The sequence below is a fragment of the Cryptomeria japonica genome, chromosome 8, assembly GCF_030272615.1.
Source record: "Cryptomeria japonica chromosome 8, Sugi_1.0, whole genome shotgun sequence".
Classification (NCBI taxonomy): Eukaryota; Viridiplantae; Streptophyta; class Pinopsida; order Cupressales; family Cupressaceae; genus Cryptomeria; species Cryptomeria japonica.
The window spans coordinates 24,541,590-24,568,271 of NC_081412.1; the positions used below are offsets into that span (position 1 = coordinate 24,541,590).

Below are 26,682 nucleotides of genomic sequence, written 5' to 3' on the forward strand. Positions count from 1 at the left end.
ATCTTTCTTTTTACTTCAAGGTCATCCAAGAGATTCATCACAAAGTCCTCTATCTGAAACTCATGCTTATATTTTCTTCCGACTGTCTCCTCTATATACCCATATGGATCAAAGCTCTCTCTCAGGGCAAAGAATGAGAATGAATATAAAGCTAACTCTTTCTCTGCATCATCCATGGCTAGAGCATTAGGACATACCTCAACTGAATTCCCTAATATGATAGGCACAGGAACTCCATTTCCATGTCTGTGTCTGAATGCTTTCACATAAGCGGCCAATTGTCTTGTTACCTCAAGTAACACTATTCTATCTGTCGGATACCTCGGCAACATGTAGGGAGGTGAAGGACATCCATGAACTCTAATATATGTAAACTTCTGAAATTGGATGAACCAAGCACCGTACCTCTTTACAAGCTCTTGTGCATCCTGAGATAACCGGTTGTGAATCCCGCCTTGCAATGTCCTGGTGATGTTCATCGTGAATGTATCATTGACTAACTTGTAGTTACTTCCTGGCGGATGATGCAAGTGAACATAGGAATCACAAACTCTGACTTCCCCGGGCCCTCTTCCAATCACTCCCCTGTGAGGTAGTCCTGCATACTCAAAGCTTCTGATTAAGGCATATATGATGTATGAACTCATGTGGAAAGACTTGGTAGCCTTCAATCTCCTTAACTGTACGTCCAAGCAATGGCTAATCATTCTAGCCCAATGGATTGTTCCTTTTCCCTGAACTATCGCTTGGATGAAGTAGAACATCCACTTCTAAAAATAGAAGGCTTGAGGAGCCCCTGTAACTCGGTTGAGCAGTGTTATCAAATCTCTGTACTCCTCCTGGAAGTCAATCCTATGTGGTGTGTTCGGAATCTTGCTCAGGCGAGGACAACTCTTGAGTAACCAGTTCTTATTGATGATGCTTAGGCAAGTGTCTGGATCATCTTCGTACATGGACCTGGCTCCTTCTAAGCTTTTATAAATCATATCTTTATGTTCTGGCAAGTGAAGAGCTTCACTTATATCCTCCTCTGAAAGATAAGCAAAAGTGTCTCCTTCCTTGGACACTATCGATCTGGACTGTGGATCATAATGGCGAGCACACTCGATCATCAACTCATGGTACTGGATTGCTGGAGGGAAGCCGACCGCCTTAATAATGCCACTTTCAATTATTCTCCTTGCGATAGGTGACGGCTTGCCAATGTAAGGGACCTCTCGAAACTTCTTTGTACTGAAGTTCCCCAAGTTGGTATCTCCAATGTTGCTCCACTTCGACACGATCTTGGTCTCCAATTCTTCGTTCTTCTGATCTTCCTTCATGAGGGCTGGACGACTGGTGGATGCTCCCGCCTTCGAGGTCGCCATCGTAACACCTACACAACATTTCATAATAAGAAATAGATTTTGCAATGTATAAACATAGATTAGATTAGAGATTGAATTTAGGAAACTTCATGATAAGTCTTTGAGTTATCATTTCCTAAATTCGATTGAGCTACAGGAAATTCAAAATTTCAAAATTCAAAACTTAAGATCAATATTCAAAATTCAAGACAAGGGAAGACTTCGCGATACCTCACTTGAGAGCTAACTCTAAAATGCAAAATTAGGAAATTCGCTTAGGCAAAAATGAGGTTTGAAGATTTCAACGTGATCTTCCTCTAGCAAAGGCACCTCCTTAGTTAATTTCACCACCTTGAGGACAAATTCGCTTCACTTGCAATAAAATTCGCACTCCTCCTTGGATGGAATTTCGCACTTCTCCTTGCCTTCCAAATCGCATATGAAAGGATGATAAAATGATGATTTAAAATGAGATATCACACCTCCCTTTATATGCGCTTACCTCTTCAATCCCCATAGGCCGACTTTTGCAAATAAATAACTTTTAAATAAAAAGAGGAGGCCGACTTTTACAAAATATGAAAAAAAATAAAACCCAAGCGCCCCAATTTATTTATTTAAAATAATAATTAATTAATTTAATGCCTTCATATTTAAAAGTTTCAATTTTTTAAAGGCAAAATTAATTAATTAAATGTCTTGTGAGCACTTATTAAATGCAAATTTTAATTAAATATTTCAAATTTTATCGAAATTTTGCATTTAATGCGATTTGAAAATGATGTTGGCACCAAAACATGGGAGAATAATGGATATTAACCTTATCGCTCTGGTCCTTGGGAGAGGGACAGGAGCGCTTTAGCATTTTGGTCTTGATTTTTATGCCTTTTACGTTCAAAGTCACTTCCCTTACGTCCAAATTAGCATCTTAATTGGGAACCTTGAGCTTGATTGATTCAATCTTTTGAATGAATGTCTCTCAAACCATTTTCGCCCTGGTCCCTTGGTGAGGGACAGGAGCGAACTTTACTTTTCTCCTTGATCTTTGGTCATTTTGGTTGCCAACTTACGTCACAAGGCAAGAAATAACTTCATCCATTCATTCTACGCATATTTAATTTGTTCTTTGCAAGACAAATTTGATATTTGAGTGATTTTCGCCCTGGTCCCTTGGTGAGGGACAGGAGCGAACTTTGTACTTTAGCTCCAAATTGTCAACTTTTAACATTAACTCCTTGTTCATCACCTTTCTAATGACATTTCGGACCTTGCATGACTTCGCCTTGCTATCGTTTTTTGAAGGAAATGATTAGTTTAATGAATATCGCCCTGGTCCTTGACTGAAGGACAGGAGCGATTTTGCATCCTTGCTCAAGTTGATCACCTTTTGACGTTTGGTTCCTTGCCCATCATCCTTCCAAAGACATATTCGATCTTGTGAAACTTTGCCTTGGCGTGGTCTAGGAAGAAAAAGATTGATTTCATGAATATCGCCCTGGTCCTTGACTGAAGGACAGGAGCGATTTTTGTTCATTGTGCTAATCCTTGATCATATCGACTTGCAATTGCCTTCGAAGTATAAAATGGTGTTCTTTACTCCCTTTTGAACGTTTGAAATGGAAGTGGCATCTCAAAATTAGGCATACTTAGACATTTCGCTTTGGTCCCTTGGTGAGGGACAGGAGCGAACTTGACCATTTCTATCACTTTTCGTGGTCCTTGCAACTTGGTTTCTCTTCGAGGCGTTCCAAACATCATTGCCACCTTATATCTTGGCCTGGAGCGACTTAAACTTGGAGGGGAATATTAGATAACCTTGATTTCGCCCTGGTCCCTGACTGAGGGACAGGAGCGAACTTTCATTTATAGGCTCATTCGTGCTTTGCCAACTTTCAAATTTGTCTTCAACGGGCTCATTACGCTCCCCTTCGCTTATCTTTAACGTGGGACTTGCTCCAACTTGGTGGGAAATTTGTCTTAAGAAGAAATCGCTCTGGTCCCTTGGAGAGGGACAGGAGCGCCTAGGCAAATATGGGCTTCATTTGGTGTCTTGCAAACTCTAAATGATCTTCAATAGATTCGTTATGCCTCCTTTCACTTGCCTCAAACTTAACACTTACTTGATCTTTGCCCAAAACTTGTTTTATAAGGAAAATCGCTCTAGTCCCTGGGAGAGGGACGGGAGCTACCATTAAAATTCGCCCTGGTCCCTGGCTGAGGAACAGGAGCGATTTTGCTTCTAGGGCCAATTTTCCTCATTATGGTTCTTTCAAGTTATATTCAACTGATAAGATGTACTTCCTTTGTTGTTCTCAAATTGCGAAATCATTCAAATCTTTCAAGGACAAGGCAATTTTGGATTTCGAGCTCCGGTCCTTCGGTGAGGGACAGGAGCGATTTTTGACCCTGGCACATTTCCTTGTTTGCAAATTTCTTCAAATTATATTCAATGGACAGAACATGCCTCCCTTCATCTCTTCCAACCCAAAATTCGTCTTGATCCTGCAAGGACAGTAAAATTTTGAGAAACAGGCTCTGGTTCTTCAGTGAGGGACAGGAGCGAACTTTGTCCTTGAGGGCAAACGTTCAACTTTTCTTCGCAAATGACTAAGTCTGGACGCTCCGTCATGTTGATTTCACCTTTCATTATGCCCTTAACACTTTAGTTTGATCAAAATGAGGTCAAAATGGGCTAAGTGAGTCATTTTGCCTTGGTCCCTGACTGAGGGACAGGAGCGATTTGACCTAAAACTCCAAAAATTTGCCATTTTCGAATCTCAAAATCTTTCAAAAACCTCCAATTCGCGTTCAACTGCATCCCCTGGCGCCCCTGCACAAGACAAATGAAATAAATTAATAACCAGGATGTATAAAATATCATTTTCGCCCTGGTTCCTGGCTGAGGGACAGGAGCGAACTTTCTTCCACAGGCCAAAATATCGAGATTTTAAGACCTTAGTCACTTCACAAGGCAAAATTGGGTTATTTCCAATGCTTGGGATCAATTATCAAAATTTCCAAAATTTGGCCAAAATCACTCAAACAAAATTTCAAAATTCCATCATCAACACTTAGGCAAAAATTTGGACTTGCATCCAAAAAATTGACTGAACCTAGACAAACTCTTTTGACCTCCTGACAGATTCACCTTATTTCAAAATTGCATCCTACGAGAGGAAGCTCAACAATCTCTCAAAATTTGACTGGACTCTGGCTTAAAACATCAAAACGGAAACCCTAAGGCTTAACCCTGGTCCAGACGACTAACTCACCTACTCAAAACCCTAAAAGCAGAGAGAGAAACAGGCAAAACCGAGCAAAAAGAGGGGGTCCCCATTTTAATGGGGCGATGTGTGAAATGGTCACAACAATACCACATGTTGAGTTACAACTCATTTGGACCAGCTAGGGCTCAAACGTAGGACCTTCCATTTGCCACAGGAGTGCTCTACCGATTGGGCTACTGACCCCTCTTGGTTAGCCTATTGTCGGTCCGAGTGTGGCTTATTTCCAATAATGGGTTCTTGTACATTGTAATTATTAGCAATATTCATTAATTTAGGTCTCTAAAATAATGACTGCTCGTTGAAAATAGACTTTGTGGTGAACTTGAGTGTGGAATACTTTACACAGTGAAAATTCCCCAAAAATTAAAGAAACCCAAGCAACATTGTAGGTGCTTGGGTTTCTTTAGTTGGCTTTGATACCACATGTTGAGCTACAACTCATTTGGACCAGCTAGGGCTCAAACCTAGGACCTTCCATTTGCCACAGGAGTGCTCTACCGATTGGGCTACTGACCCCTCTTGGTTAGCCTATTGTCGGTCCGAGTCTGGCTTATTTCCAATAATGGGTTCTCGTGCATTGTAATTATTAGCAATATTCATCAATTTAGGTCTCTAAAATAACGACTGCTCGTTGAAAATAGACTTTGTGGTGAACTTGAGTGTGGAATACTTTACACAGTGAAAATTCCCCAAAAACAAAAAATTGAACTATGGAAATAGCGTTCCAAGTATTTATGTGCCTATAATCTTTGTTAGCATCAAAATAATCTCAAGGATGCATGCTTTTTATTCCCCTTTTTGTGGTCATCTGTAAACATCTCCTACAAGTAGGTTGTTGTAAAGGTTTTTTTAAACTGTCTTATCTTTGTTTTCAATATATTAATATTTTCTTCAATAAAAAAATCTGAACTAGAGTAGTATCTATAAATGTTTAATTTTTACAATGTCGAGTTTATTAAATTATGTTTTGTTCGGTCTATAGCACTGACAAGTTAGGATATTTTTTATAGGCCTCATTTGTTTTTGTAAATTGGTATTTGAGATTTACTTTTTCTAAGTGATTTTAGCAACTTTGTTTTCTAGAATCCATATCTAAGAAATTTGGGAAATCTATCCATGATTGCTTTGCATCAATGTTTTTTCTCATTGTTCTTTGAGGTGCCTTTGTTGGAAGGTTACAAGGCCTAAGTATGCCTTAGTCTATATTGTTGAAAGCATAACATGGGGATATGTTTTGATTCACTGTGGCCAAGAGTACCTTTTGATTGGGTGGGCATTTTTAAGCCTCATGTTATTTCTCACATCCAATAAATAGACTTTTGGGACAACTTGGAAATGACCTTGGCTGGCTGTTTCGATCCATTTTGGGTTATCTTTGGCCGTTATAGGTTCATGAATCTCTGATATTGAGCCACTATATCTGTTTTTCTTCTTGTTTTTGTTTTATTTCCCATTGATAAATTTGGGCAACCTAGAGTGTAGCCTCAATTTGTTTAAGGTTGTGTAATGTTCCTATTTTGCACCATCTTGTTATGTGAGCATTAGCCAATTTTTTAGGATTTTTGTAATTTTCCTGATGCATTAGGAGGGTTCCGTTATTCTTGGTGAGCTCGGTTCTTAGTTTCAATAGGTTTCGACAACAATTGCTATTTATAATAAGTGCTTGCATGGCACCAATCTTTCTAGGTTTGTTATCTTTGGTCTTTGGAGAACACTGCTATTTATAGTAAGTGTTTGCATGTCACCAATCTTTCTGGGTTTTTAGGGTTTGTTCTCTTTGGTCCTCAGAGAACGTCGCAATTTATAGTAAGTGGTTGCATGGCACTGATCTTTTTGGGGTTTTTCTTTGTTTGTTATCTTTGATTATTGGAGAACATTGCTATTTATAATTTTATAGTATTTTTTTGTGTCGGCATCAGTTATCATTTGTCAACTTCAATTGGTTCCGACATGTTCGATTCTTTGTTTTCAGTGCGTTGGTAAGTTTTTGTAAGGTGATGGAAATTGTTTTATATTTTCGCTTAAGTGTTTATAAAATGACTTATTAATATTTAACTTAGGTGATAAATATTTTATAAAGTATGTCTTGAAAAGGGGACGAGTAGCTGGGAGATATAAGTTGTGTTTTAACTTTTAAAAGTCATCTAGGGGCCTTTGCACATAAATTGTCATTAATATTTCATAGAGTTCTTTTTGAGTGGAAAAGCAATGAAAAATAAAAAAGCACATTTCCAAAAATGTAGTGATTAACAAAAAAGCGCTTTTTTGAAAAAATAGTGAAAAATGCTTTTTCAAAAAAAAAAGCAACGAAAAACAAAAGTTGCTTTTTTGAAAAAGCAGCAAAATAACCAAAAAGTTATAAAAGGAGGATTGGGGTTCTCATCTGGGTTATTCTACTTGTGCACACATAACAACTTGCTATTGGAATGAACTTGGAGAGTTCTTTGGATTGTTGAGGATGGAGGCCCTCTTCAGTTAGCTTGGTTTGGGTGGTGCATATTAGAATAATATCTTTCTCTTTGTGTTATTAATTGTTATTTAAGTTGTTTCTAATTTCGCCTCTAGTTAACGATTGTTTCTTTTAGAAACATCGTCTTTGTAACTCTATTTAAAGGAGCTTTGTCTCCTTGATTAATTGAACAGCATTGATTCTTTGAAATCCATATGCTTTTGCATCTGTATTATGGTATCAGAGTAGAGAATTAATTTTTTTTGAAATTTCTTTGTAATTCTAAAAATTTTCGAAAGGAATTTTTTAGAAAAAATTTCAAAAGTTTTTCGAAGTGTTTTGCTTTCAGTTTGTGGATTTTTTTGTTGCAAATCGCATCGCATGTCTCTTCCCTCCATCCGCGTCTATTCTCCACATGTTTTTGCTTGATTTGGTTCATTCATGGCCGCCTAGGGTTTCTGCAATTGTCGACTAGGGTTTTGAGTCTTGACCCTTTAGTTCAAGTCGAAATTTTATTTTGGTTGTAGATTCTTGGCGGGTTTTTCGAGACCTCAATTGGGTCGTCGTCAGATTTTTCTAGGTGCATCGTTTGCTGTGCCTTAATTTTTGAGCCATCGGATCTGCATTCTAATTTCAGATTCTTGGTGAGTTTTTCGAGAGCTTTTCTGAGTTGGTCTAATATTTTTTCTGGCTCGTTTTCCATGCCTTGAATTTTGTGCCAAAGAATTTGCCTTGGAATTTGTGCATGTAATTGTCTCAGTGCATTGAACTTTGTACCTCGAGTTTCGTGCATTCAACATCTTCTTAGTACCTCATTTTTTGTGCCTTGAAAAGCGCGAAGATGGCTTCTAGGGATTGATGTTTGTTTCGGTTTTTAATATTTTTTACTTGAAAAAAAATTCTGATGAGTTTTAAATTTTAATATTTTTTTCCCTTAAAAAAATTTGTGGGTTTTAATAATTTTGTCCTCAAAAATTATCTGTGGGTTTTTAAATATTTTTTGTCCCTATAAAAAAATCATGGGAGGGTTTATGATTTTTTGCTCAAAAATTGTACTTTGCTGTAGTCTATTTTTAGTCGCACCTGGAGTTGTTGTCCGAACATCTGGACTGGTCTCTTGTTTGCAGTCTATTTTCGGGCATCTTGCTCATCTGCAATAGTTTGAAAGGTTTGCCGATTTTTTCCTCAAAATCGTGATTGTTGTTCTTGGTGTGTCTCTAGTTACAAGGAGGGACAATTTTCCAACATCAGGTTAGACGGTTGGTGTTGTTTTGGGTATCTCCAGAAGTTCTGCAGTTTCTAGGAGGGTTGGTGGTAGACTCATCTCAAGTGGCAGAGTCAATGGCAGGCTTTTGTCTTCTGTTGCAGCGTGTTCTGAGAAAAAGGGGCAACCTTCTCTTTTATTTCTCTTGGTAGTTAGAACGATGACCATTAAGGGAGGGTATTAGAATAATACCTTTCTCTTTGTGTTATTAATGGTTATTTAAGTTGTTTCTAATTTAGCCTCTAGTTAACGATTGTTTCTTTTAGAAACATCGTCTTTGTAACTCTATTTAAAGAAGCTTTGTCTCCTTGATTAATTGAACAACATCGATTCTTTGAAATCCATATGCTTTTGCATTCTCTATTAATTTTTTACAAAAAAAAAAGTTTCTAATAAGAAACTAAAATTACAATATATTACATTATTGAGCATTAATAACTTAGGAAACTATAATATTAATACCCTCCCTTAATGCTCAATTTATCAACTACACCAATAGACCCCCTGAATTTTACAAACTTATCTGTACTGAGGGACTTGGTGAGAATATCGGCTTGCTGCTCCGCTGTAGGAACATACAACAACTGAATGGATCCGTCTTCAACCAACTGTCGAATGTAATGACAATGAAGCTCTACATGTTTGGTTCTTTCATGGAAGACTAGATTCTTGGAAAGTTTGAGAACTCCCTGATTGTCAGAGAACAAGGGAGTCGGACCTGCTCGAGATATTTGGATATCCGCAAGCATCCGGTGAAGCCAAACTGCCTCACAAGCTGCCTTAACTGCTCCCCGATATTGTGCTTCTGTTGAGGACAGAGCCATTGCCTTTTGCTTCTTACTAGTCCAAGTGACTGCATCGGATCCCAAACTGAACACATATCTAGAGGTTGATTTCCTGTCATCAACCGAGCTTGCCCAATCTGAATCTATGAACCCACTGAGTCTAGGATCATGACTCCTAGTGTAAAGAAGTCCATAATCAGAGGTGCCTTTAACATAACGGAGCACGCGCTTCGTTGCTACCCAATGATCAGCCTTGGGGGCTGTCATGAAGCGTGAAATGTAGCTCACTGCAAAATTGAGATCAGGTCTAGTAGCAGTAAGATAGATGAGACTGCCCACTAGTTGCCTGAATTGTGTTTCATCTACAGGAGGAGAATCAGACTTGGCTGACAACTTCAAGCCAGTCTCCATAGGTGTGGAAGCAGGTTTGCCATCCTGCATTTGAAACCTGTCAAGCAAGTTCCTGGCATACTTAGATTGAGAAATAAAAATGCTACCATCAGTCTGCCAAACCTCAACACGTAAGCAATAATGGATAAGCCCCAAATCTGTCATATCAAAATCCTTGCACAGATCCTGTTTGATTTCTGCAATCAAATGTGCCGAACTGCCAGTAATGATCAAGTCATCCACATAGACAACAAGAAAGAGAATATCATCACCAGAGTGTTTGATATACAAATTACTGTCAGAAGGGCAACGCTGAAAACCATGACCAACCAAGTACTGATCAATCTTAATGTACCATGCTCAAGGAGCCTGTTTAAGTCCATAGAGTGCTTTAACGAGTCTACATACTTGATGTTCTTTGCTGGCAACTTTGAAACCAGGAGGCTGCATCATGTAGACTTCTTCTTGCAACTCATTATTGAGGAAGGCACTCTTAACATCCATCTGATGAACTTTCCATCCAAACTGAGCTGCAATAGCAAGAAGAAGAATGGTACTCATCTTGGTAGTAGGAGCAAATGTCTCCTCATAATCAATGCCCTCCCGCTATGTGAATCCTCGAGCAACTAATCTGGCCTCGTATTTATCTAAGGTACCATCTGCATGATACTTGACCGTATAGACCCATTTGCAACTAATGGGTGTCTTCCCTAGAGGAAGATCAGAGAGAATCCAGGTGTTGTTCTTCAGAAGGCTTTGGTATTCAACTTCCATTGCCTGTTCCCACTTTGGAATCCCTTTTGCTTCGGTATAAGTCTGAGGCTCATAAATGCTATGAATGTTGGCCATGAGAGCAAAGTTAACTGTATTTTGCTGCTTGCCATTATTTCTGGAAGATCTACCCTCAATGAGCTCATCAGGACGAAGATCACTGATGGTCTTAGCCCACCACTTAGGTCGGAGAGCAGATGTGCCAACATCAGATGGAGGAGGAATAACTAGAACTGGAGGTGGAAGAGGATTTGGAATAGGTGGAAGATTAACATCATCCAGAGGAAATTTAGGTAGTGCATCATCAAATACAGAATCTGAATCATCCCTTCCATCAGGTGAACCAAATGGAAGACAGACACCTAAATCAGAAGCCTTCAAAGGCTGATCCTCAGAATTTTGCTCAGACGAGGAAAGCTGAAATGCTCCTCGATCTTCATCAAAGACAACATCGTGACTGAAGATGAGACATTCAGTGTCTACATCAATCAGCCGGTAGGCCTTATGGTTGTCACTGTAACCTGTAAACATGAGCTTCTGACTCTTGGAATCCAACTTGTGCTTGGCATTTGGAATCCAAACATATGCAAGAGAGCCAAAAACTTTCAAATGGCTGATCCTGGGTTTGCGACCAGTCCAGGCTTCCTCAGGAGTCTTCCCTTTAACAACATAAGTGGGAGACCTATTAAGGAGATAGACTGCAGTAAACACCGCTTCTGCCCAATACTTCTTAGGAACATTTTTGCGTTCCAACATAGACCTAGCCATTTCTGTAACAGTGCAGTTACGATGTTCTACAATGTTGTTCTACTGAGGGGTGTATGGTGTGGTTAATTGATGTTTTATGCCACGTGTATCACAGAAAGTGGAGAAAGCAGTAGAACAAAACTCCCCCCCATTATCAGACCTAAGAGTAATAATAGAACAACCGGACTCTTTTTCTACCAAGGCCTTAAATTTATGAAATACAAGAAACACGTCTGATTTATGTCTAAGAAAGTACACCCACATCTTACGACTGTAATCATCAACAAAAAGTAAGAAATACTTGCACCCAGTAACAAAAGTAGTATTCATTGGACCACATACATCAGCGTGGACCAACTGCAGTACCTTAGATACTCGCCATGAGTCACCATCCTTGAACGGTGTCCTGTGCTACTTCCCAGCCTGACAAGCATCACAAGCTTGTTGATTCTGAGTTTGAATTTTAGGTAGGCCATGTACTAAATCTTCCCAAACAAGCTAAGCAAGATGATGAATGTTCAGGTGACCTTATCGCTGATGCCAGGTGAGAGATAGAGGAGGATTTTGCTGCGAAGGCATGCTCAAGAGAATCACCTGTATCCACAAGTCTATAAAGACCATGATCCTCAATACCAACAACAACTGTAGTGCGTGTCACACGATCAACAATAGAACACTTATGTGCACTGAAGATGACATCAAGCTGAGGAGAATGCTGCATAATCTGACTCATAGAGAGAAGTTTCAGTTCCATGCCAGGAACGTAGTACACATTGAGGAATATGAGATTCCTCCCACCAAATTGTATCTGAACATTGCCCTTGCCGACAACGGTGTACTCCTCACCTCCTCCAAAAATAACTGAATCAGTATAGGGAGTGAATTCTGTCAACCAATCACACTTGTGAGTGAAATGCCGAGAAGCACCATAATCAATATACCAAGCAGAAGATTTCACATGGTTTGCTGGTCTTTTAGCCATGAAGGTGTAAAAGGCAGACTCTTTCTGCTTTGTGTGCTCAGCTACATTGGCTTTAGGCTGAGCCCCTCCCTGCTTCCGCCATTCGGAAGCTATCCGAGTGCGACAATCCTTAATCGGATGGCCATATTTGTGAGAATAATTGCATTGAACCTTTTTCTTTTTCGAGCCTTCCCGTGACTGACTAGAGCTCTTCCCCTGAGAGAACTGAGATGACTGATTGATTTTTCAAAGTTTGTCTCAAAGATTGGTGATAAGGGTTTGGTAGGAATGATGATTTGTGAAGTATTTTGATTTGGGTATTTAGTTTTTGATGTGTTTGATGCCGTTTTGGAGTGCTGTCCAAGTTTGAAGGGGTTTGAAGACTTTTTCCAGTGCTGGCCATACCATATTAGCTACATTGGAAACCATATTTTGACACATATTTCAAGAAAGAGGCATTTTCCACTTATGTGTTTGGTTCCTTCCATTTCTAGCAGCTGGGCGAAATCATTGCATATGTCATATGTCATGTTTGGTGCTTACTTTGTTTTATAACTGAAATCACCCTAGGAAGGAGCACCTACTTTGGGTTTCTAGCACGTGGGAAGTATAAGAGGGATACCTACCTCTTTTGATCTGCATATTTATCTCCATTTGAGGCGTCTAAGCCTGCTAAACAAATTTGGGTGTGGTCTAATCAATTTAGTGGTCAAAGAAGGTGATTATCACAAATATTGTGATTTGCCCGTGCTTCCCAAACACTCAGTTTGCTGGAGTGGACTTCTGACTTAAAGATGATTGGAGAATGATTGAGAATTTTTCAATACCTGTAGCAGCAAGAAGATTCATTATTTTGAAGGTACTCATGTTAGTTGTATTGCCATGTTCATGCTTGATCATATTATTCATGTTGAATGCCAAACAATCCTAAATTTATGAACGGCAGTATTGTATGGTACAGATTTCAGTTTGGATAATGTTAATGTGCTTTTCATTAGTCATGTACTTGATATGAATGAATGAAACAAAAATAGATCAGATTTTCGTTAGCATTTATTTGTATTGGCAAAGCATTTGTATGAAACAGAAAAGACAAAAAAAAAATCAGGGGTATACATTACAGGTTGTTGCTTATTTGTTGCTCAGAATAACTTAAGATTTTAACTTTCCGCAGTCCATAATTTTGACAAGTAATGAGATGAGAAATCAATGTTTCCAGGCACTTGGATGATTCATCATCATGATCAGTGAAATGCCATTTTTTTATCATGAGCTGAAATAGTGAGATGTACTTTATTTAGTGTCTTTGGTATCTTTTCAACATCATGTTATTAAAATCCAGGATCTAGGTATAATATAAGCAATAGTTCAAAAACTCAAGACTTTACAAAAACTCCAAACATTTAAAACCACTTAGATTTGTAAAATATTCTTGAAAACCATGCCTGAAATTGATTTTTTTTACAAATGTCGTAAGTAGCCTTTAATTTATTTGTTGTCCTCATTTTTGGATCTTCAAAAATGTGACAACCCCTGCAAATTTTAGCTCAAAATGTGTCATTTTTGTCTCTAGCCATGTTATATGAGGTGCAAAACTCATATTTGAAAAGGTCAAATCATCAAGGGGTGTCTTTGCCATTGTTGTCCAAGTTTTGGTGAGTTTTGGCTTTCATTTTCCTAGCTTTTTCTTCAATTTCGGGTTTTAGAGTAGTCACTGCAAGTAGAAGATTTTTGCTTGAAATTTGAGATTTTAAGGCTCTAGGGCACACTTCCTAATGTGGAAAGTCTACATTTCTTGATGGTAAATCAATCATGAGCTTATCTTCCATGTCTGTGAAAGTTTTGGTTAGTTTTTGCCTTCATTTTGATCACTTTCTGTGCAATTTCGGTTTCAGAGCAGTCACTGCAAGTGGGGGTGTTTTGGATGTCATTACAAGGAAACTCATTGCAAATAAATGCACTTACTTGCAGTTGGGTCTCCAAGACCCGATTACAAGTGGGTTCATTGTTTAAAATGATAAGTTTCAATTCAAGTAGGGGTCTTTTTGTTGTGACAGCAAGTGGGGGTCTTTTGGAGGTGATTGCAAGTAATTGAAATTACAAGTCTTTTCAACTTGTAATGTGTCGTTCAAAACCCGAAATTGGCCTTTAAGTCATTTTTTCAAACTTGTAAAGTGATTTTAAAAGCTTCCATTACAAGTTATTTTCAAAAAGCAACTTGTAATGAACCAAAAATAACCTGATTTGCCTCAAGTAAAGGGTTACAACTTACAAGTTATTTTCAACTTGTAGTGGGTCTCTCCAAACCCGAAATTAGTCTTGCAAGTGCGAGTTTGATGATTACAAGTGCAAGTTATTGTCACATAACTACTTGCAGTTGAGTCTTCAAGACCCGACTACAAGTAGATCATGTGAAATTTTTTCCCCAAGGCATTAGCTGCCAAAGTTTGCAATTTCAAGTGAGCTTTCCTCAAAATGAAGTTCGTTCAATGAAAGTTTTTCCCTATTATCTTAAACATGCTAATCGGGTTTGTATTTAATGGCTACAAGTTTCAAATGATGAAGTTGCAATTGGGTCCTCAAGTTTATTTGTAAGAGGTCTTCCACATTTTGCTATATCGCAGTCGGGTCTTTATTATACTCGTTCAAGCTCTCAATGCAGGAGTACTTCTACTTGTAGTTGGGTCTTGAGGACCCGACTACAAGTTAAATGTATTGTCTATCCTCCTTGTAACTTGCAATCGGGTCTTCAAGACCCGATTGCAAGTGTGTAATTTGTCATCCCATTGCAAACTTGTCAAGAGAACTTTCCCATTTGCAAGCTCATCCCTACCATTCAATTGCATTGGTCATTTCTACCTTTTCAAGCTTGCTGCTTTGCACTTGCGGTCAGCCTCCTAAAACCCGAAATTGGTCCAAAATGCACTAAAAAACACTTGAAAATGAGTCTTAAAGGTCCAATTACAAGTGCAAACTTGTAGTTACCCATCACACATTTGAAGTTGCATGTTTGTTCTCCACAATTGCAAGTCAATGCTCTTGTTTTTCCACACATGTAATGCAGTCCTCAAAACCTGAAATTCACTTGTGAGCCCATTTTTGCATCAATTTATCCCTTCCCTTGTCAGTCTTGTTTGCACACATGATCTATCAAACCAACAAATCAAGGCATGGGCATTGTTTTATAACAATATCATTTTGAATAAGGTGTTATGAGTTCTTCATCAGTGAACAAAAGAAGAATATATACAACAACAATTCATGGATGCAAATTATAGAATGCTTTCAAGACAGAGATGGTCATGACATGAAAAGAGGAAGGCGGCCCTTTCCCTCCAGAAGAAATGGTACTACCCCAAGCATGTGAAAGGTTGAAGTTCACTGGTTAAGGACAAAAAGACTATAAAGGGTGCAAGTTCTTGTTCCAGTTCAAGATGTCATTTATCTCGATCATAGAGTGTCTTGTAGCAGCATGAAGATCATCACAGACAGAGGATGATGTAGATAGAGTCGTGTCTTTGGACACATAGAATAGTTTCAATCATGCATTTGTAGTTTCATTTTGACAAATTACATGTAATGTCAAATTTTGTAATTGCAAGTGTCACTTTACTTGCATTTTTGTAAAATGAAATTACATGTAAAGAAACTACAAGTTGAGTTCGATTAGGATTGTAGTTGGAATAAGTCATGGTGGTTGAGAGAATTTCTCAAGTTAGTTGGGATCCTCCCACCTTTTTCTCAAGGCTCCTCTCCTATAAATACTTGAGGGGGTCTATTGTAATCAATATCTTTTGGCAATGCAACAAAATTCTGCTAGTTTGTATGTGCACTCTAAGACTTTGAGATTAGATGTAAATCAAATTGCTTTCAATAAAAGAGGCAAGTTGTGTTGAGAATTTGTACCAATTCAAGTTGTTATGTGACGACATTTTCTCGAATTCATTGTGATTCTTGTTCTATTGTTCAAGAGGGATTTAAATTCAATCTTGCAGACTTTGAGTTGCTAATTTTATTTAGAATCATAGGTTTGGTTTTCAGGCTTGGTCTTGCAGACTTGAGTTTCTTATCACGTTTGAAGCTAGTGTAGAAAGCTCAAGTAAGGAGATAACTCGTTGACTTTGTGCTGCTTTTATTTTTAAGACTTGTGCACATAAGGTGAAGGTGCATCATACTCACAGACTTTGCGCTGCCATATGTTGTATATTATTCTTATTTTATCATTCTGAAAAGGGTAGATAGGATTTCAGATATTCAAGACTTTGCGCTTGATATTGTTTTCCTATCCCGGAGGAGGTGACGGAAGTCTTTGTGCTTTCAGGAAACTTCATTTCCTTTCTCTCATTTTACTTTATAAGTTGCTGCTGTTGTTTATTTACAATCGCTATTACTTTTCTATGAAGAGGAAAGAATATAGTCTTTCTTGAAAGAAGAAGAAAGATTGTTGTCCTACCCATATTAGTTTAGATTAGTTAATAGATAGGGGGAGCCTTCCCTAAATTAGGAGAGTATCATGCTCACACATTGTGGCTGAAACCACAATTTTGCACATCCCCTAGGTGTACAAAATTTTCAACCAACATTATTTACAGTTTAAAAAATGAGTTCAATTCACATCACAGTGTCATGATTATAAATTACATACCCCTATTAATATTTTACAAATTTCATCCTTTGAAAACATGTGCCCAAAACAATTTTATTTTTTGCTTTTTAACACCAGAGCTGGGTTTTGGGGTTTGCAGCTCTTAGAGGAATTGAGGGGCAATGTACCTTGTAGGGATCTGGGGGCATAGCTCCTAGTGGGGTTGAGAGGCAGGGCTTCTCGTGGGGGTTTGGCCTCCAAGACCACATGAACCTTCATGGCACATGCTTAAATGCTAAAAATAAAGTTAAAAACAATTCGAAAAATGCTGAAAATGACCTTTTTTGGATGGACTGTCTTATTTCAATGGCAGCCAAGAAAATATGGTGAACTCACAAGTTACTGGTGAGTTTTCACCAAAAACTCAGCGATAACTTGCCTAGTGAATTACTCATGCATCCTGTCTGACCTGCAAGTCCTATAAGTTATTGGTGATTATTTGAACTATGCTCTAAGCTATGTTTCCTTTGAATTGCAAATGATTTTTAATTTTGAATCTAAAACATATGTAGGATGCTTGCCATATTGTTGATAGTTCATTGCTAGTGAAACAGAAAAGCCTCTCCAATTTGTATGGGAGATCTTGAATAACATGTTGATGATTAATGTCCAGAATTCACATAATCTCTTGGTTTGTAATCTCACTACATTTTAGTGATTTATTTTTTATTGGAAGATTATAAATTTGCATGTTGGAATTCAGATGCTTAAGGCTGAGGCATTTTTTCATGCTTTCATGACAGGTACATTTTGGATGCATCTCAGGTCATCAGTTGAGCAGAAGGTATGTATATCATCTTTTTTAAGGTTCATCCTAGTCCTAAAGTAAGACACATGATGTGATAACAAAGAAATACTATGCCACCTTGAAAGCATAAATGTTTGTATGTATTGTCTTATGCTACATGATTCTAAAGGACATCTAGCATAAGGTATCTGTAAAGTTATGTTACAGTCCCATTTGTATGAAATCATATGAAAAATTGTTGGTGTCCTGAATACGTAATAACTAATAAGTACCACTGGTTGTTATAACCCATTTCCAGTCTCTGAAGTACACACTGTGATTGATTTGCATTAGTTACAACTATCTGCCCAAACAAAGCTTTGTAAAGATGCAGGGTCCAAGTTAAATTATCTGTCAGTTTGAGTGCTTGCTAATTGTTTTGTGTATCTGGAGAACAATCGCATATTTGGTCATCAGTTTGGAATTGTCAACCAGTGTTCCACGGTACCACCTCACCACTTCTGCTTGCAGGTGGGTTGACCCTGTGACATTCCTGCCAAACGCAGGACATCCTGGGGGCATTCACCCCTGCAGTGGATGTTGGGGGCACTCCCTGACATCCCTGTGATGGCCAGGGGATGTCTGAAGAATGGCCAGATTCTCCAGCTTTACCGTTAGTTCCCTATAGAATGAACATTTGGTCAGAAAGGATTTGGTGTTGGAGAAAACATGGAATTGCAGGGAAGATTTTTTTTTTTTCAAATGTTTTTGGTAACTTATATTTATAATAAATAATCTAATGATTATAAATATTTATTAGTTTAATAATTAATTAATAAATATTTATTAGTTTAATAATTAATTAATAAATATTTATTAGTTTAATAATTAATTAATAAATATTTATTAATAATATCAACATTGTATGTATATGTGCATGTCTATGCGTGTGCGCATTTGTGTTTGTACGTATGTGTGTTATATTTGCATCACCAGCTGTCCTTCTCCACTGTCTCCAAATTTTGGTGCATAGTTCCCGTCCGTGAAATCCGTTCCCTCATCAGCCATTCCAAAACTCCATGGAACACTGCTGTCAATTGCTTGTGATGCCTTGTTGTCCTTTATATTAAATCGCATTTGACTGTATGGAATATAGTATAAATTTTTTTAATGATTTAATAGTTCTATTTCTTTTTTGATGGAAGTCATGCCAAACATTGTGTTTCTCTCATGTAAACTCGTGACTTGTTGGCATTTTCACTATTTAAGATTTCATGTTGATAATGTATTCAACTTATCCATGTTTTGCATTTCCAGTCAATGATTTTCAATTTTGTTTCCCAAGCTTAACGAAAAGTCTGGACATGGATCTAGTACTTTTTACTAGAGCTGCAGGATTCAACACCCCCTCTTCCTTAGTACGTGTATTGAAGTCCCTGGTATGGGTGCTGATATTGTATGGCATGAGTATCGTATCTGTCTATACCCAAAAGCATGAGCCTTGTTTTGTTACGTTTGATTTGTTCAGATATGGCATTTATGCCCATTGTGTGCTGTATCATATCAAAAACTAAAAATTAAGATTTAGAAAACTGCAAAACTTATAAATTTTTGAAATTCTTAAAAAACCCAAACTGTTATAAATATGCTGCTTCTAAAATCACAGAAGAACACATTCTAGGTTTGTGAGCAACATAAGTTTTTCATGACAACAGTTGCTGGTGAGCAGCAGCAGTTGTATGCAATCTGCAGGAGTTCGTGAGCTGCAGCAGTCATCAGTGACCTGCAGGTGTTTGTGAGCAGTGGTTGTTGGTGATTAACAGGGGTTTGTGAGCAGCAGTGGTCGTTGGTGGTCAACAGCAGCTGTTTGTGAGTAGCAACAGTCACTGGCGATCAGCATGAGTTTGTGAGCAGCAGTAGTCATTGTTGATTAACAGTGAGAGTTCAGTTGGTAAATTGTGGACTTTGGGTACATACCTGTTGTGCGTTGCACACGCTCCCTGTCACCGACAGGGTCCCCTTTCCTGTTTTGAGCTTTCGATCGTTGTCCTGAGGTTCCGAACAGAGTTTCTCGTGTCTCTTCGAGCGAGTTTGTGACTGATCCGTAAACTGATTGACGTTGAAGTAATGAACCGATGAGTCCTCCTGACTAGTCTAGCTCTCGGGCGTAAACGCCAAGAGCTTTGTTCGAAATTTTGAAAATCACCTTAGATAGGCGTAAGATGGTAGGAATTGACGGATCCCGCCAAGCCAGAGCTATGAGGCCGATTACATAAGGTTTGTCACCCGACCTTTGCAGGGTTTGGGCGAGAGATGATTTTCGCCTGCTGATGAAAGATCGAATTGCTCGGCCAAGTGCCTTAGTATTCTGATACCTCCCAAATCCAGATTTGTGGAACCTGGTAAAGCTAGTAGGAGGTCCGACGTTCCGTGCAAGTTTCCAAAATTGTCTAAGGGGCAGATTTCGGGCCTTGGAGTGAAAATTTCAAAGCAGATGCTCCCTACTTGGTTCGAAAGCAATGCAAAGTTCTTTTAAAATGTTGCAAAGAAAGTGCTTTAGCATCCGAAAATCATTGAAGTGTCCATTTTCGGACCCTAGGACAAAATTAGAAATGTGAAATGGTGTGAGATGTTTCAAAATTCCTCCAACTCCGAAGTTTGCTTTATAACCCCAAATTCGGTCCCCTACTCCGAAATTTGGAAGTGCATCGATTTTGCTAAAACGTCCAAATGGTCCGAGGTCTTCTTAATATGGCAAAAGTGTTCCAAGGTCCGAAACTTCGGATAGAAGCTCATAAATCACGCGAAAGACCCCAAATTTGGACCTTGGGGTAAAAGGCGTCAAAAAGAAAACGCAAAATAAAATGAAACGAAAGTTTTAAAACGAACGCCTTTAGGTCCGAAAACCCGAAATGTTCTTTTCGGACCCCTGGAAATAAAATGAAACGAAAGTTTTAAAACGGACGCACTACGTCCGAAAACTAGCAAAAAACTCTCCATGGTCCAAAAACGCGAAAAAGAAGAAAAGCGCGTTTGAACTTTGAAAACGCGAAAGTGCTTTGCTCCGAAAAGTCACTTAAGTCCCTCTTTTCGGACCCTTGGGAATAAAAGAAAGCGTGAAGTTTAAAAACGTGAAATGTTATTTTCGGACCCTAGGTCCGAAATCGCGAGAATGAAATGCGAAATGTTTTAGATAGCGCTTCAAGCTCCGAAACGCGAAAAGCCGATTTTCGGACCCTAGCTCCGAAAGGCGATGATAAAGTAGCAAAAGTATCATCCGAAAACGGTGAGTCCTCCAAAGTTTTTTCCAAATCGCCCAAACCGAAGTTTGAAATAGCGAAAACATCCAACGAAAACGTGAAAGCGCCTCCAGCTCCGAGATCACCAGAAATCGCCGAAGTTTGAAAGGGCGCTGTGACTCCAAGGTTTGGCGAAGTTTGCCAAAACGCGTTCCAGCTCCGAAGTTTGAAAAGTTGCGAGAGCATGCGAATAAGGGCGCTCAGGTCCGAAGTTTTGAAGAGTAGCGAAAGTGCGTCAAGCTTCGAAAATCTCCAGCTCGCCTAAAACCCCAAGGACTTCCGAAATTTGCCAACGGGTTGAAAATCTCCAAGTTTGCAAGAGGCGTTCAAAGCTCCGAAGTTCATGCAGGCTGGGTAGAACCAAGTTTAAATTTCGAAACCTTCAAATTCGTCAAAATCCAAAGTTGGAGAGAAAATGCAATTCAAGATTTGAAAAAACTCTCCAAGGTCCGAAAATAAGGAGGTAAGACGCTGCATCAACCCCTCTCGATCATTTAAATTCAGATTGCGAAGGGTAAAACCATTTAAAATTGATAAATTCTCTTTCGTCCACCAAACCGCGAAAATTTAAATCAAAGGGATAACTGTTGGGATTCAAACTTTGCAGGATCGTCCGTTCATTTCACGCGACGAGATCGGTTATCTCTCGCCATCCGCTCCCATCAGGTAAGTACACTTTATCGCGTATGATCATTTGAAAATGCTTAAATTGAGTAGACAAATGCGTGAAATTTGATCACAATGCTTGAATTCTTGAAATCTGCATCTCTTTTTCATAAAACGTTGTTTAAAGCACTCGAAATTTAGAATTCACTCCCAAGGTTTAGCCAGAAATTGCATCTCTTTTCAAACTCAAAAAAGTTTCCATGCTTTGCCTCTGTTGAAAATTAATCCAAAATCCAAAGGTGATAAGTATAAATGCGTAGTCACAAATCTTCAAGAATATGTTGCTGGTAAAGTTAATCAAGTTGTTAGCTAAAATGATATTGCTCCATGTCTGGACTAAACTCTAAATTAATCCTGGCCTGCTGGAGCATTTCTTTTGTTATCTAACCCGCATTACCGTTCTTGTATCACCTTGTAATCCGCGTCCGGCTGTGCAGGATCGGTGGAATCATCAAAAACGCCCGTTGCAGCCGAAACCTCCCGAGCATCCAAATCAGACATCCCGCGCAAGGTTGAAAAGATGAAGTACCAGTATCAAAGGGGAGGATTAAGGGAGTCGAAGGTTCAGAGCGTCTGGGACAACATTGGTGACACCGACCTTGGCCATATTGATATTCAGGACTTCAGGAATCGGGTCTTCTCACCCAATGCATATGGCAGGCCTAGGCAGATGGTGGAAAGTGGCATCGCCCAAGCGGCAGGTTTTCCTCCAGCAATCCAGAACTATGAATTAGTAGTAGAGGCTGCTTGGCATTACGAACCAAAGTCCAGATTAGTGCTTCTGGAGAATATGACTATCGCCTGGAGAATATGACTATCGCCGACTTCTCCCCTGAGGCTATCGGTGATGCATTTGATATCCCCTTTCCAAATAATCCCACAGCTACAACCATAGACGAAGCACAAGGGGCATATGATATGAATCCGGCCCGATGCAGGGCACTGATTAACGAAGAATGGTTCAAGGAGAAAAGGCCTTCGAACACCAGGATTGTGAAAAAGACCCCCAGAAGTGATTTTCATAATGAACATGGGGATATGGTCACCTTACTCAGTCGAGTCATGGGACTTCCTAAGTCCAGCTACTTTGAAGAGTGGATGTTCTATTTTGCAGAGCAGGTCTTCGCCGGAAAGTCTAAGTTTGACTGGGCCCAGATCATAAGCGATAACATCCACACTCAGTTGATTGAGCTCGAAACAAAGAAGTACTTCACCATGACCTCCTATTTGGTCTATATGTTCGCAAAGAACTAGCCACTGCTAGGATTGATAATGAAAGGTGAGATCGGGAATGGGCCCGGTCAGGTGAAAGTCTATGATTGCTACCCGCAGCTGCACTACCAGGATATAGCTCAAAGGGAAAAGAACAGCCCGACTTATGCGGTTGGTCAGTATGAACGCGTCAATGACGCCTTCACAATGCGCTTGGTTAGGCTAATGCAGGGCGGGTTGCACATAAGGCTCTCGGAGCAAGCTACTACTTTAGTACAAAGGTATGGAGCCTGGTTCATCCAATTCCCAAGGTTTTCCTACATCCGAATAGTTGGCTTCGATGGTGCCCCCCTTCGACTTCCACGGTATCCAACCGACAAAGTAATCCTTATGGAGGTGGCAAGGCAATCACGCCCCCCCGGCATCTTACTTCGAGAAAGCAAGCAGGCTGGATTCACATTTCCTATGATCATAGGCAGCCATGATGTCCAATTGAGAACCCCTACCCTAGCAGACGAGTCCTTTGCAGAATTGGCCACTTATGGCCTCCAAGACCATTTCCCAAGAAAATACTTCGATCATGATAACCTGGGAAAAAGGGCCTATGGTCGAAGATACAGAGCAAAGGAGTCAGTTGAAGACTATTGGAAAAATTGCTCCGATGACTACGAAGTTAGGCGACGGGAATATTCTAGGTTGAGTGTGCAGCAGATGCGACTCTTTGAATACCGTCGGGTCCCAGATTAGCTCACGGACTCAGGAAATTGCCTCCAGGTCCGAGAATTTGAAGCAGTATGACACCTCTTGCCAGGCGTTGATTGGTCTCAGGACCCAATCACAGATTTCGAAGCAGTTATGGTAGCCCCAGCAAGGTACACAAATCAGTGGTTACATCATCAGATCGAGAGGCTAGTCCATGAAGGGGTCCAGTTCACTTACCATTTGATGGGCAGTCTTGACTCTCAGTCTTCCGAAGACAAAGGGACATCAACTGAGAAACCGGAGAAAAGAAAGAAAGCTAAGGCTTGCAAAGGAACTCGGACGTCTAAAAGAACAAGAAGGGAGAAGATTCCCATAAAGAGGCCCAAGGTCACTTCATCTTCAAAAGATCCTAGTTCGTCCGACGATGCCATAGAATTGGATTGCGTACCTGCTCCGCCTTCCCAGAGCGACATCGATGCATTCGAGGCCAATGATCCTCCTGCACCTGACGTACTGGACACCGAGCCTAAAGGCCTCGAGTTAACCAAACTGGGTAACCAAATAGAAGAAGGAGAAATCCCATCCACCCGGGGGGTCGAAGTGCATGAACCTACCCAACAGAGCCGTCACGAGTTGCTACTCCTTAATATAGCCAAGGACGACTCCACTGTCGAAGGAGAACAAAGGATAGACGAAATTCATGAGCCCGAGAGAACTGAGGAGCAACCTTCACAAGAGGATGTCAGACAGTTGTTCAGCGAAATAGGGGAGAACTCAGCTGCAACCAAAGAGCTCCCTCCCTCTTTCACTCCTCCGATGGTGGGACAGCTACGAATTTGTGGTCAGCCGGTTGAGAGCGTAGGAGAACAGGATGCTAACTTGACCCTATCATCGTCCCACACAATGCCTCAAGAGTGGCTGATCGCCAGAGCTCAGCGTAGGGCCGCCAAAGGGAAGAAGAAACCAAGGGCATTTTCTAGAGTAACCAGGGATGAGCAAAGGAACCGCACTCTTCATATTGCCACCCTGCCTGTAGACAAGCCAGCAGATCAAATAACACTGGCAGATTATAGCATCACGACTGTCCCCATTGGACGAGCTACAAAAGAGCAGGAAAAGGAAGAATTTAAGGATTCAGTGTAGAACATACTCAGGCAGCTCGAGGAGATCACAGTGGAAAAGGATATGTATCGGGCCCGTGCTGAACAAGCCGAGGGATACATCGATCAGCTCCTACGGCCATTACACAACCCCTTCGAATCCCATATTCCCCCAACGGCATTGGCACAAAGGACCACGACTGAATTTGAAGGAATTCAGGATACCGCAAAGGCCGTCAAGCAATGGATGCAGAACATCAAGAAAAAGGGAGAACGGATCCTTAGGGAGGTGAAAGAAATGGCTCTCCATCGAGAGCTCACTCTAGTCAGGCTGTTGGAGGTAAAGAGGGAATCCCTTCACATGCACGAAGTGGCAGCCTCTACCCTTCCCCTCATGAGAGCTCTTTTCTGGACACATGCGCAAATTCCCACATTGTCTGACATCCTAGATCCCCATGGCATCAGTGTTCTCAAAGAATGGTACTCGACCATCACCATGAAGAACGACACCCAGGAAATTATTGACAAAGAAAATGATGCATGTGAGGTAATTCTGGGGAACATGCAAGAACTAGGTAAGACCATCCTCTGATCAATGGTTTTAGGATGGATAAATGACCTATCCGACAGTGTAATCCGGCCGGACTGGGAAGAAAGGTTGGGAGCAGATAAGGTTTCTTATTCCGTTGGAGACTTGAGTTTTGCTGGTCAGTTCCATTCAGACATATTATGCTTCGAGCGTAATCGCTCCGGCTAGAAGGACGGTTTAAAGCACGTAGACTAGTATCTCGAGGGCATGCAGTACAAAATTCGCCACCCTCCCATGCCTCCTTTCAGTCTTCTCTTCCAGTTATGTATCAAATTCCAGGAATACGTTCACAAGGAACGGGCAGCAGGTTGAGATTTATGGCGGGAATACCTGCATGGCGAGGACTAGTTTCTAAAGTAAGAATATGAAACCGAAATAGAGAAAGTAGTTTCTCAAAAGTGTTTTTTCCCTTCCAAATCTTAAAATGCACTTTTTGTCCCAAAATGGTGACAGTTGACTTTTGGTCAACAAATTGTAAACTTTTGTGCCCCCCTTTTTTGATTTGTTCCAAATTGTTGTAATTATCCCTTTTTGGGTAGTTATTGCCCATTTTGGGGTAGTTGTTGATATTTGCCTCCCATTTATGGGTATGGGCAGCACTGCTTTATGGATGAATCTGGGCCACTTATTTAGATTTAATCTAGGCCATTCATCCCTTTTGAGGCCTATTTAAGGGACTGGTTTTCCCTCATTTTGTAAGAAGTTCTTGGATTGTTGCGAAAGCTCTGAAGGAATTTGCAGGAATTAATACAATGGATTAAGACTATTTTCAAGTTTCCTTGTGAGTGCATGGTCTCCTTCTTCACTTAATTTTGAAAGCTTTTAGTTATGTTTATTCATTTTGCATAGCAGTTTTTTTATCAAGCATCTGATAGAATCTTCACAGTCCATACCATTAGAGAATAGCTGATTGCTTTTCTTTCCACATGGTTAATCTGGACCATTTCATGCTCAGTTCGATTATCAAATATATATCATGAATTTAGAAATCCTAATATCGTATTTGGTAATATGAAAATCTGGTTTCTCCTTTGAAGATTGCACTAAGTTTATGCAAGCATTGTGTCTAAATGGCTGATGATGCCTAATCTAGTTTCCTGGAGGTGTCTGTCTGCTTGACTGAATCTACTGTCTTAGTTAGAATTTACAGTTCATGTCTCTCTCTCTCTCCCTATCCTTCCTTTCTTTTTCCCCCTTTTTTATCTATTCGGAAAATCTGCAGTCCTACTAAAACAGCTTCAAATTAACCAATATCATCTGATGGAAAGATCATAAAAGGTTCCGGGGAACTTATCCATAGAATTACCAGTCAATCGTAAGTCCCCTTGTGTTTCCAGCATAAACACATCAAGCCACTGAGAGATCCCGCAGTCAAGACCTGACAAAAGAAACCTTGAGGTAGTCTCGTTTGATCAAACTTAGAAAACAGCATTAGAGACTTCCTTATCTCAAGAGAGAGTAGGATAATCAGTCGGCTATTCTATTCTACGTTGGCCGTATGGAGTTTGCAGCAATGCGATTTCATCCACGTCAACAATACCCTTCAATGTACATCATGAAAATTCTAAATGTGAAAAATTGTTTTGGCATTCCAATGTTCTGGGATGAGTTTTTCTGTTTCAGTACACGTTTATCATGAAAAAGCTAACAAATTTGTAAAGAGGGGTGCTGAAAGAGGAAAACTCATCCTAGCACATTGGAATGCAAATAAACTAGCTACGACTATCTATCTACTCCCCTCT

At 39.8% G+C, this 26,682-nt stretch overlaps 1 protein-coding gene across 2 annotated transcripts in view; it reads left to right on the forward strand.

Moving 5' to 3' along the window:
• Window positions 1–26,682, forward strand: part of LOC131078569 (uncharacterized) — a 97,988-nt gene that overhangs the window by 60,436 nt on the left and 10,870 nt on the right. For both annotated transcript variants that reach the window (XM_058016305.2, XM_058016304.2), the window contains exon 4: window positions 17,389–17,429. In XM_058016305.2, the coding sequence (XP_057872288.2) occupies window positions 17,389–17,429 (41 nt within the window). The remainder of the gene's footprint in view (window positions 1–17,388; window positions 17,430–26,682) is intronic.